Source organism: Syngnathoides biaculeatus, chromosome 9, assembly GCF_019802595.1.
Source record: "Syngnathoides biaculeatus isolate LvHL_M chromosome 9, ASM1980259v1, whole genome shotgun sequence".
NCBI lineage: Eukaryota > Metazoa > Chordata > Actinopteri > Syngnathiformes > Syngnathidae > Syngnathoides > Syngnathoides biaculeatus.
In genome coordinates, this window is record NC_084648.1 from 13675674 (window position 1) to 13688374 (window position 12701).

Genomic DNA, 12701 nt, shown 5'->3' on the forward strand with positions numbered 1-12701 from the left:
TTCGAGTGTTTATATTTTTAATGCAATCGTGTCCCAACCCCTCCCCTTATCACACGCCATCGCGATACATATTTATTGGAATCATTTTACTCGTGTATATTTACTTTTATATGCGTCACGATTTATATGTGTGTCCCCTCCCCCCCCTTAGACCCCTCCTCCACTATTAGCAAAAGAGAGCGTACGATGATTTCAAGGATGCCTTCAAGCGAGTTGATTGTTTCGTTGTGCTTCTGACGACGCATAACTTGTCGGTTTGCGCTTCCGGTTTTCGTGGACCCATTGTTAGACGCAGCGACGACGATGTAGCACCTTCATCCTTTTCCTTTCACTCTCTGTACAGAATATTATTGTGTTTTGTTGTGTTTTACACTCGGGCGTGTCTTCCGTTGCATCACGAGTGCCTTGACATTTTTACGAGTGTTTTGATAGGTATTGTGGACCCCCGCATACTCGCTGTCTCAGCACTTTTTTCCCAAACCTTTTCAATTTTTTTTTTTTTTTTTTTTAGATTTTTTTTTTTTGCTATGGTCCTTAGTTTTTTTGGGGATGGGAATACCCAACCCCGAAAATATTTAGTGGCACTTTAGACCCAACTTAAATTTTTAAAAATATATATATGTTGCAATCACGAATAGCAGGAGTCCACTGCACTTGTGTGTTTCACAGTATTCTTAAGTTGGACTTTTTTTTTTGTCCCTTGTCACATGGCGTTTTATTACTGTATTTCCTCAACTAGTGGACTGTTTGTTTACTTAACTGCAGAGAGCATCGGGAATTTTCCCCCGCATCTATTGGCGAGAGAAATGTTCGTATAAGGGTTGAGCTGGAGCGGAGAATTTTTATCATGTCAATGGACAACATAGTTTGCTCTCCTGTAAGACTATTGTGTTTTTTATTTTGGGGGGGTGGGGGGTCACGTTCCATTTTTTGTACTTTACAAAGTGAACCAGAGGTCATGACCCCAACACGGGATAAAATCGTCTCAGTGTTGCCTTAGCTACCGTAATTTCTCAAGTTTAGTGCGTCCTGAAGTATAATGCCACCCCCAAAGTTGACCTAAAAAAATCAGGAAAAGCCTTCCACCAATGTACAATGCGCACCCCCAAAGTTGACCTAAAAAAAATCAGGAAAACCCTTCTACCAATGTACAATGTGCGCCCCCAAAGTTGCCCCCCGCCACCAAAAAAAAAAAAAAAAAAAAAAAAATCAGGAAAACCCTTCTACCAGTGTATAATGCGCACCACCAAGTCGCTGCTACCCGTATGCTCAGAATATTAGGAATGATTTGTATTTATATTTTGTTAGGTTTGTACGTGTATTGTTTTTTTAAAAAATGTCCGTACAACAATCATAAATAATAATCATTGTGCATGTGCTAATGTAGCGGTAACAATCTCATGACAGGCCACAGGTCACGCTTGTCCCTGTAATTGTCGAAACAGAATCCCTCAACACACTCAAAAAAATCCTCAATGATGGCACAACATTTTAATACTTTTGATAGCGCATATTACAGTCTTAAAAACATAAACTATTAAACACTGCATTAAATATTTGCGCATCGTGCAGTTTATCTACTACATTAAACATCCTTGGCCGAGCCTTCAAAAGAAGCATTATGACTCATCTCCAATCCGAAAAAGATCCATAGTAGCTTTATTTTGCGCACGGAACTCATCATTGATGACTTGAAACATTTATTGAATCCTAAGAGTTTTCTTGCACAGCGCAGCCTCTCCACCTCCAATCCGTAGCATCTTTCACTATGGCATCAGGTGGCTAGCAAAACAACGTGGGCTCAAACTACGTGGAAACGAGCGTAATGGGCACATTTAAAAAAAAAAAAAAAAAAAAAAGCGAGCGTTTCAATTGTGTGCGCTCTCCCGTTGTTTTAATATCCCCATAACGCTCGTATTTCATAGTTTGAGGTCACGTTGTTCTGATAGCCACCTGAAGCCATTTCGGACTGCGGTGCTACTTCCGGGTTGTCGGGACACATTTCTTTTAAAAGCACAACTAGCTGTAGTAGTCGACATTTTTTTGTCTTAGTTTAAGTTAAAACAAACTCACATTTCTGATCTTTGGCGCAGTAGCAACAAGCATGCTACGCTAACAATCGTAAAATGCAAGCTCCCCGATGAGCTCAGGTTCGCACATTACCGTAATAAATATAAATGTGTAATATAAGACATCGAATATCGTATCTAAATGTATATGTATACATTTTTTTACCCCTATGTACCTCTATGCCACCATACAATGTGATTGCATTTTTTATTTTTCATCCATACCTAAATATAATGCGCTCTATTAACTTTGAGAAAATATTTTTTGAAAAAAAATTGTGCATTACTTTCAAGAAATTACGATATTAGTTTCATTCATTCCGTAACCTCATCTGCATCTTAAATCATCTTTCCCCTTCAAAATAAATGGAAATGGAATGAAACGAGAAATGTTTTTGACGTGTTTCTTGTGAGTAAAATAACACTATAATATGATACATTATGCAAAAAAAAAAAAATACAGAAGAGTTAAAAAGAATGAAATTGTTCTTGTCACACTTTGTGCACATTGCGCTGCTCATTCCGACGTGTCTGCCCGTACGGACGCACAACTTCACTCTTCGCAGTGGATAAAAAATATATGCCTGTGATTATCGTTATATTATCTGTCTGCATGTGCTGCTGTAGCATTTGTGTTTGGTTCTTTTTGTTGAATTCGCTTTTATGAAGTCTCACCGTTGACACGAGGCAAAAAAAATGAAATCAGGGTATACAACAAAAATCTCACGCTTGTTGTAAATAGGATTGGAGAGTAGTCAAATAGATTTTTTGGGGGGGGGACAAAATATGAGGTGGGAGTTTGTGGACTTCCATTTGCGCGAGGGCCACTATTTGAGGACATACGGTACATGAGTCTGTTGAAAATGTTCGGAGATGATGTCATCACGCTGATTTTTATTTAGTTTTTTTATTTTATTTTTTTTTTTTCTTTCCCATTTACGGACCTTGTGTACGCACGGTTGTGGTTCTGCACGGTACACGCGGAGCACACCTCCGTGCGAGTAGCATCACCATTTGGGGAAAACAACGTCCAGAATCTGTCTGCACTTTATATTTTTGTATATAATATACATATATATATATATATTTATTTTTTATTTATTACTGTTGAATAAATTATTGTATCACTCTGAAAAGATCTCAGTTTTCCTCTTTATTTTTTTTTTTTCTTTCCCATTTACGGACCTTGTGTACGCACGGTTGTGGTTCTGCACGGTACACGCGGAGCACACCTCCGTGCGAGTAGCATCACCATTTGGGGAAAACAACGTCCAGAATCTGTCTGCACTTTATATTTTTGTATATAATATACATATATATATATATATTTATTTTTTATTTATTACTGTTGAATAAATTATTGTATCACTCTGAAAAGATCTCAGTTTTCCTCTTTATTTTTTTTTTTTTTCAGCTCCAGCCCTAAATCTGTGGATTTGGCTTTGCCCCAAAATGCGAGTTTACTAAAATCAAATTAATAATCAATGTCAATTGGTTAGCTGCTTATCACGCAATGTTTTGCAACTTTAACAAAAACCTCTCAATTCTTGACCCTTTCGAAGCCTGAATATGTTTTAATGTATTTTTTAATCAGTTAGTTCATTGTCTGGCTTGTTAATAATACTCTGTGACTTGTTTGGTCCATCTCTAATATACAGTGAAGAAAATAAGAATTTGAACAGCCTGCTATATTGCAAGTTTTCCCACTTAGAGATCATGGAGGGGTCTGCAATTTTCATCACAGGTGCGTGTCCACTGTGAGAGAAGCTAAAAAGAAAAATCCAGAAATAACATTTTTTTTAACGATTTGTGTGATACAGCTGCAAATAAGTATTTGAACACTTGAGAAAACCAATGTTAATATTTGGTACAGTAGCCTTTGTTTGCAGTTACAGAGGTCAAACGTTTCCTGTAGTTGTTCACCAGGTTTGCACACACTGCAGGAGGGATTTTGGCCCACTCCTTCACACAGATCTCTAGACCAGACACGTTTCTGGGCTGTCGCTGAGAAACAGAGTTCTTTGGACCTCAACTCCAAAGATTATCTCTTGGGTTTAGGTCTGGAGACTGGCTAAACCACCTCAGAACCTTGATATGGTTCTTACAGAGCCACTCCTTGGTTTTGCTGGCTGTGTGCTTCGGGTCATTGTCATGTTGAAAGACAGGATAATACATAATAGAGTGGAGGTGGACTTTTAAAGGTGGACTAACAGGTCTTTGAGGGTCTGAATTCTACCTGATTGACAGGAGTTCAAATACTTGTTTGCAGCTGTATCACACATAATCGTTAAAAAAAATCATACATTGTGATTTCTGTATTTTTCTTTTTAGATGATCTCTCTCACAGTGGACGCGCACCTAAAATGAAAATGTCAGACCCCTCCATGATTTCTAAGTGGGAGAACTTGAAACATAGCAGGGTGTTCAAATACTTATTTTCTTCACTGTAAACAGCAAATTAATTTTCTATGACACACTTGAAGACCAGAACTGCCGCTTTACCATTAAAGAACATCAAGAAGAGACTGGTATCGTATAATTATTTATTACAGCAAAGTCATAAATCCCGTGCAATGACATTTTTTTTTTTTTTTGTACATACCTGAGGCATGACACAGTGCACTTTGTACATGTTGCGCCGGTATACAGTACGCCACACAACATTCTGTGTAACCCCCCCGCCACCCCCCCACGAGGTTTATTCAACCTAAGCCCTTTTGAAAATCCTCTTGGCATCCACGCCTTCGTAGGAGTAGCTCTGCGGGCAGAAGACAAAAAAAATGTTCGAATCCCGTCAACTCACGAGACTCAAACTGCCAGACCCGCCCCACCTGTATGAGCTCATCCCCTTGCACAACTCTGGTGGTTGTCAGCTGCTTGTTGTTGTCTTTCCTGGTGAAGGTGCCCTTCAACGTCTCGCCCTCCAGCGTCCATGCACCCTGCAAGGTGGGGTTATAGGTTCAATATTTTTCTTAAAAATCATTTTTGTCCTCATTAGGCTGACTCTGGGCCGACCAATATAAAGAGCAACCGCTGGCACGCAAATTGGCAGCTATGCAAAAAGAACCAGACATGCATGTTTTTGGAATATTTGAGGTACCCCTAAGAAAGCACAGTACTGTTCATGCAAACTCCACACATGAAGGCCGGAGCCCGGAATCCAACCCGTGACCTCAGAACGGCGAGGCAAATGTACCAAGGTGCTTTAGTCGGAATCTACATGCAAATTTATTGGCATTTCTAAGTACTTTAAAATCAGCAAATACAAAAGAACAAGGACTTAAACTGTTTGAAATTACTATTAATTAATTGATTAATTAATACTAATAATTGGTATTGAAATTACCCATATTATCCAAACATCCATTTTCTTTGCCGCTTATCCTCACAAGGGTCGCGGGGAGCACTGGAGCCTATCCCAGGGGTCAACGGGCAGGAGGCGGGGTACACCCTGGACTGGTTGCCGGCCAATCGCAGGGCACATCGAGACAAACAGCCGCACTCACAATCACACCTGGGGGCAATTTAGAGTGTCCAATTCATGTTGCATGTTTTTGGGATGTGGGAGGAAACCGGAGTGCCCGGAGAAAACCCAAGCAGGCACGGGGAGAACATGCAAACTCCACACAGGTGGGTCCGGGATTGCACCCGGGACTTCAGAACTGTGAGGCCGGCGCTTTCCAGCTGAGGCACCGTGCAGCCTTCCCCTATTACAGTTTTCCATATTTTGGGGGGGCGTGGCCATTGCTGCACTTGCACGAGTGGCCCCTCCGCCTTTATTTAAGAACTTGAGCACCTTCTTTAGCATCAGTGGTTACTTTATTTGCATTATTTGTACTTTTTCCATTTTTGTAACTACTGCATGGAGGCATGTGGTTAGCTAGCTAACATCCTTACACCCCGAAAATTCACATTTCTCGAGTGCCATGATTGACATGATTGTCGTTTATTTAAATTCCTTTGCAGGGGAGATGATTCTATGGTTAGCTAGTGAGCTAGCTGGTCGCTAGCATGGCAAACCCAAGGTGAAAAAAATGAATGAAAAAATATGTGGGCCGGGTTAAAGAACTGAACGGCCATCTGTGGCCCACGAGCCATATTTTGTATCTTTTTTTTGGTACCTTTTTCCTCCCTAGCACTTATTTTGCAACGAGTAAACATTTTTGAGATACCCGCAGGACCGAACATGGAATTTATTCCAACATGTACGCGTCCCTGGCTTTTTTTTTTTTTTTTTTTGTAGTTTACATTCTTCTGCAAACAAGTGCAAATTTGCAGGCCTCGAGGTTCAAAGTCTGAGCCGAACGATTCGGACCACGAGCAGCAACATGAACGGCACCGGCACCGTTTTGTGGGCCCGTGTGTTGACTCACAGATACTTCCGTGCCGTCGGCCAGGCTGTAGTCGAAGTTGACCCCCAGGGTGAAGTCGATTTCCAGGGTGCGGAAATTGCTGCTCTCCTTCACGTGGAGCTTGTCTCCGTTCTGCTCGATGGTGATTTTCAAGTTGTCGTGGGAGGCCAGCTTCCTCTTCACCAAATTGACGCCTGTCGGCACACGCGCAAACTCCGCGTTACAGGTGCGGCTTTTCCTTCTCAGTGTTTGTTATATAAGCACAACTGAGGCTGCGGGTCCATGCGGGTGTGTTCACTTTGCAACCTGCCTCCAATATTTACTCTTGCGTTCATTCATGGAGCTTGTACGCACGTTTTGACTTTACTCGGCACGCCCACTTGCTCGGTGCAGTACGACGTTGGTCGACGCATTTTTTACACTAGTTGCCAACTCCAAAAGTACACAAGTACAACCGTACCGCTCCAGATTAAAGTGAAATTCTGTAGTAGACCCGAGTGGTCATCAAAAAAATACAGCTCCCTTCCCAGAACACATATTTAATATTTGTTTTAGCCACTGCAACGTTATGCTAACATTTCAACATTATAATTGCGCTTAAATATTGTAGTAAAAAACAAAAACAGTACAACCGTACTGCCCAAGATTAAAGTGAAATACTGTAGTAGACCCGAATGTTCATCAAAATAATAACGCTCCCTTCCCAGAAAGTATATTTAATATTTTTGTTTGCCACTGCAACATTATGCTAACACTTCAACATTATCTCTGCGCTTGATTATAGGAGTCGAAAAAAGTACTGCTCGTGTACCTCATCAAAAGAAAAAAATCCAAATAAAACGAAAATATACCCAAAGTTAAGTAAAACCGCACCAAAAAAAAAGTCTCAAAAATATGTACAGTAGTGTGAATTTAGTTACGTGATGCTTTAATTTACCACTAGAGGACGCTTACCACGTTTTGACCATCCATTCATTTTCTTTGCCGCTTATCCTCACGAGGGTCGCAAGGAGTGCTGGAGCCTATCCTAGCTGTCAACGGGCAGGAGGGGGAGTACACCCTGAACTGGCCACCAGCCAATCATAGGGCACACCGAGACAAACAGCCGCACTCACAAGCACACCTAGGGGCAATTTTTGAGTGTCCAATTAATATTGCAGGTTTTTTGGGGATGTGGGAGAAAACCGGAGTGCCCGGAGAAAACCCACGCAGGCGCGGGGAGAACATGCAAACTCCACACAGGTCTGGCCGGGATCGAACCCGTGTCCTCAGAACTGTGAGGCCAACGCTTTACCACCCGTTTTGACACAGTAGTACCTTGGTGGGGGAAAAAAAAATCCATAAATATTTTTTAAATGCATAATATATTTACGGATTTTTAAAGGAACATATAACTACAAAAATGTTAAATGTAAAAAAAACTAAAATTTTAACACAATATTACATCAATTTTAAATTACTTACATTTTGTTTTCAAAGTGTTGCATTGTAACGGAATTGAATTATAATGACATACATTTGAACTGTTTATGTTTTCTTATTTCCACCAATGCTTAACTGCCTAAAAATGAGTAAATTTTCATTTGAGGTCGTTCCTTTTATTTATCATTATGACTTCCAGTGCTCACCTGTTCTGCTCTGTGACACCGAGCAACTGCAAAAGAAATATAAACTCGAATAGCCCCAAAATTATTCCACCCGCTTCAGTCTCAAAAGCGGTTCTTGAGCAAGAAATTCAGCGTCCCACGACCTAATCAGGTGAATTCCGAGAGAGAATCCCCCTCGCATACTACAGTTTGCTCACTCACGTACCCATTTTCTCCATGAACGTGTCATAGTTGTCATTGCGGTCCACTTTCCAGCTGCCGTTGAAAGTCATGGCGAGGGCTTGGGGGTTTCGAGCCTGCGGCGAAGCGAAGGCGCGCCGGCGGCGTGCGTCCTTTTAATAGCGCTCTTATCTGCCCCTCTATCTGAGTGCTGATGTGGCTGTGTAAAGCTCAAAGCCTTCTCGGCGGAGTACCACCCCGCGGCCGCCTCTCATTGGAACGCTTGAGCTGGCGGGGAAAAGCCACGGAAAGCAGTTCAAATATCCGCAGCCCGTTTACGTCAAGATGGCTACTTTAAGAAAAGGGATTCTACACAGTTAATAACTGCTTTATAAACGATGCACGTATGACTTTTATGAACTTCTAACTTGGCTGTGGTCATTTCCAATGCGGCTTTAAAAGTCTTATAATAATATGGCAGAATCTCGGTGTTCCAATGACACGGGTATGAAAAATTCAGTTTGCGAACTGCATTTTTGAAGAAAATTTGCGCCACGCGGAGTTCACAAACAGTCTCGGCATGGCCGCCGAAGGCTCAGATGTGTTTTTTTTTTTTTTTTTTTTTTTTCTTCCTGCACAAGCAAAATTAATTTGCTCCGTTGTGTCGCACATTGTAGGTACGATGCTGTCTTGAAATACGAGTGACCGGGCTTATGAGTTTTTTCGAGATACGAGCTATCATTCGCCCGATATTTACATTTGACTTGCAAGCACATATTTTCGATATGAGTTCTCTATGGTAGCAGTGAACAGAATGCTTGGTGGTACGCAAATGTGCACTTTCATGAGCACCACTTATGTGCACCGCAGATAATAATATCCATCCATTTTCTTAGCTGCTTATCCTCACAAGGGTCGTGGGAGTGCTGGAGCCTATCCCGGCTGTCAACGGGCAGGAGGCGGGGTACACCCTAAACTGGTTGTCAGCCAATCGCAGGCCACATAGAGACAAACAGTCGCACTTGCAATCACACCTAGGGGCAATTTAGAGTGTCCAATTCATCGTGCATGTTTTTTGGCATGTGGGAGGAAACCGGAGTGCCCGGAGAAAACCCACACAGGCACGGGAAGAACATTCAAACTCCACACATGCGGGTCCGGAATTGAACGTGGGACCTCAGAACTGTGAGGCCAACGGTTTCCAGCTGATCCACCGTGCACCCTCAGATAATAATAATAATGATAGAATATTTCTATATTGCTTTTCTCATCATCTTGAGACGCTTCGGGTGACTGACAGCACAGCCTTGTTTACGTTCACCATGGAGACCGCTAGCTCAAAAATGGCCGCCACTCCACACAACGCAACGTGAAAGCCTCGCCGTAAAAATGAAATGTTGAGGAATGCGATTTCTTCATCAGAAAGTGTTTTTTTTTTTGTGTGTGTGTGTGTAGTCGTTAAATTGCGGCAGGAAGGAATTAATTTCCATTCATTTAAACGGTTAATGATTTGGAAAGCCGAAGCAACTCTCATCATTTATTCTGTCACGTTAATTATTGAGGAAATTCGGCCGCATGTCAGAAGAGCGGTTAGCATATCTGCTTCTGGGTTCAATTCGTGTGTTTCTGAGCTAAGCTAAAAGCTAAGCTAACTGCTAAGCTATAAGCTTTGCAACTGTAGTAAACGGTACACAATCGGCGCACTTTTCAGTCGGCAGAAGAAACTGCAAATTTATTTCTTCAGTTAAAGTCCGGAACTCACTTTCTGAAATGTTTTCATGGGGGACGGAGTACCGGTGTCGCGGGCGCGGCCATCTTGGAAACGAAAAAGAAGGCCCTGGCCCTCAAGTGTCAAAATTACAACTCAACCGTGACGTCGAGCAGTCTTCACGCGTCGTTCCCACGCTTCACCTCGGAATGACGAAAGTAGAGCTGGCCCGCTCTCGTTCTCGGTGTCTTGAATGCGAACCACTTTGAGCGCAATTTACACGGAACAGATGACATTAGTGGTTATCGCTGAAAGTGGAGATACGATGGCCCGCGATTGCAGTCACGCTGATAACGACGCGCCGCTGATACCGTCAACCTTCATCGATGGTCGTTTGGGAGACCTTTGATAAAGGACAAGCGCACCTGCACTTATTGGGTGTCAATAAGAAGCACGGGAGGGGTCCGAGATCATCTCGCCGATAACCACGAGTTTATGTTTCGATATGATTCCCTGACCTTGATCCCGGAATGATACACCTGCATAATCGTACGTTACGGCTTACGTCTATGTAAAAAAGAATTGAAGTAAAATTATTCTTCTTATTATTGTAAAAAGATGTGAGAATACATTTGTGCAACAAGGAGAAAAAGTCATACTGGAAGAATAAAGTCCAACTTTTACGTCGTCATGTTTGGATACTGTCATGAATGACAACATTTTACTAAAAATACTTTTCGTGTCACAATGTTTTGACTTAATCTGAATTGATTATTGCAAAATAAACTCAATCTTTATCTAATATTCAGACTTCATTCTCATTATATTCAGATTTCTCTTAGTGAGACTATTTAAAAAATATATAACTACTGTATTATTTTGTACTATTGATAAAAATTAATCTTTTTTTCACCAATATTATGACCTTATATTTATAGAATCACAAAGTATGTATTGTAATAAAGTATTGTGATTTGTGTTCTTACACATTTCCTTTTTTTCTTGCAAATTAATTACTTTATTCTCATAATATTATTGTTCTATCTGTCTTGATATCATAATTAAATTCTCAAAAAATTGCAGCTTTTATCTAGTACATTACAACTTACTGTATTTCTAACTATAATTCAACAGGGAAAAATACATACATATATATATATATAAAATTTTTCCTGATCTTACAGCTTTTTTCGCACAATATCATCATAGTATTCTTGTCAGAGTTAATATTTTTCTTGAATTATGATAAAAAGTTTTGCCCGTAACCCATTGAGTGATTCGGTCCGAAGATGTTGATTATTATTTTCCAAAGTAGAAGCAAATGCTTGCAAATGTTTTATTTTGACTCAACACAAAGTCAAAAACCTAAAACGAGACTACATTGACTACTAAAATGCCAATAAGTCAATATTAGATATTATTTGAATTGATTTTTTTTTTCTTCTTTTATACATTTCTTTCATATACTACATTTTTTTTCTGGGAAATGATCTCGCCCTCTTTTTTTTTCCTTTTTCATCACAACACAATTGCCTCTCGGTCATTTTGTTTACGGTCCATATCATTTGGGACGTTTGCACTCTTCACCTCAGCTTGATTGCCATCGTCTTCCGTCAATAAAGTGTCTTTTTTTTTTTTTATTACCGTGCTCAAGTGTGTGTCAAAAGTACACTCGGAGTGCTGCAATCAGAAGACGCTATCGGGACTGAGATAACAAACGTGTAATAAGAGTACCTCTTCACCACAATGAAGAGCTGAGCCGCTAAAAATGGAAATAATGCTGACATATTCCTTCCTATTGAGGTTACCTTTGATCTCAAATACCTCCAAATCGATTAATGTCTTGCTTGGGATTATGAATACCATATTATAATTTCATGGAATTTTTGCTCACACCATTTTCCGCATGTTGATGTTCTTTTTACAGACACTAGAGGGCGCCATTGACACATGACATGATGACCACATTCTCTTCCAAGCCTGTTGCTCCCAAGATACGACGTGTCCATGTTACGAACGGCGAAAAATAATTTATGTTGTGCAGGCTCGAAAGCAAACGTCGCAGAAGGTACCCTGAGTTTTTTGATTGCTTCATATCACTATAAGTAAGTGTTTTCCATATGCTAATGATGAATTGCGGCGTTAGATGAATACAGTGAAGAAAATGAGTATTTGAACACCTGAGAAAACCAATGTTAATATTTGGTCCGGTAGCCTTTGTTTGCAATTACAGAGGTCAAACGTTTCCTGTAGTTGTTCACCAGGTTTGCACACACCGCAGGAGGGATTTTGGCCCACTCCTCCACACAGATTTTCTCTAGGTCAGATTTCTGGGCTGTCGCTGAGAAACAGAGAGTTTCAGCTCAACTCCAAAGATTTTCTGTTGGGTTTAGGTCTGGAGACCGGCTAGCCCACTCCAGAACCTTGATGTGCTTCTTTCGGAGCCACTCCTTGGTTTTCCTGGCTGTGTGCTTTGGGTTATTGTCATGTTGAAAGACCCAACCACGACCCAACTGAGGGAAAGAGGTTGTTCCCCAAAATCTCACAATACACGGCCGCGGTCATCCTCTCCTTAATACAGCGCAGTCGTCCTGTCCCATGTACAGAAAAACACCCCCAAAGCATAATGCTACCACCCCATGCTTCACAGTAGGGATGGTGTTCTTGGGATGGAACTCATTATTCTTCTTCCTCCAAACACGGTTAGTGGAATTATGACCAAAAAGTTCCATTTTGGTCTCATCTGACCACAAAACTTTCTCCCATGACTCCTCCGCATTATCCAAATGGTCATTGCCAAACTTGA

The 12701-nt window shown here is 41.0% G+C and overlaps 2 protein-coding genes across 6 annotated transcripts in view; one reads left to right on the forward strand and one right to left on the reverse strand.

The window, feature by feature from the left end:
• usp53b (ubiquitin specific peptidase 53b) overlaps positions 1 to 12701 on the forward strand; it is a 43404-nt gene that overhangs the window by 27558 nt on the left and 3145 nt on the right. For all 5 annotated transcript variants that reach the window (XR_009796512.1, XR_009796513.1, XR_009796514.1 and 2 more), the window contains one exon: positions 11823 to 11963. The gene's annotated coding sequence lies outside the window, so the exon portion shown is untranslated. The remainder of the gene's footprint in view (positions 1 to 11822; positions 11964 to 12701) is intronic.
• fabp2 (fatty acid binding protein 2, intestinal) lies at positions 4641 to 8387 on the reverse strand. The gene is made up of 4 exons (XM_061830161.1): positions 8234 to 8387; positions 6443 to 6615; positions 4901 to 5008; positions 4641 to 4827 (listed from the first exon to the last, which is right to left on the reverse strand). Exons 1-4 carry the CDS (start codon positions 8298 to 8300, stop codon positions 4777 to 4779), a joined length of 399 nt encoding a protein of 132 aa, XP_061686145.1. The 5' UTR covers positions 8301 to 8387; the 3' UTR covers positions 4641 to 4776.

What these genes read in the sequence shown, in the direction of transcription:
- fabp2 (XM_061830161.1), bottom strand. Translation starts at nt 8,300, where the DNA reads ATGACTTTCAACGGCAGCTGGAAAGTGGACCGCAATGACAACTATGAC. An exon ending in CACGTTCATGGAGAAAATGG is followed by an intron (nt 6,616 to 8,233) that starts GTACGTGAGTGA and finishes GTGTGCCGACAG; the next exon opens with GCGTCAATTTGGTGAAGAGG. An exon ending in AAGGGGATGAGCTCATACAG is followed by an intron (nt 4,828 to 4,900) that starts GTGGGGCGGGTC and finishes TTCTGCCCGCAG; the next exon opens with AGCTACTCCTACGAAGGCGT.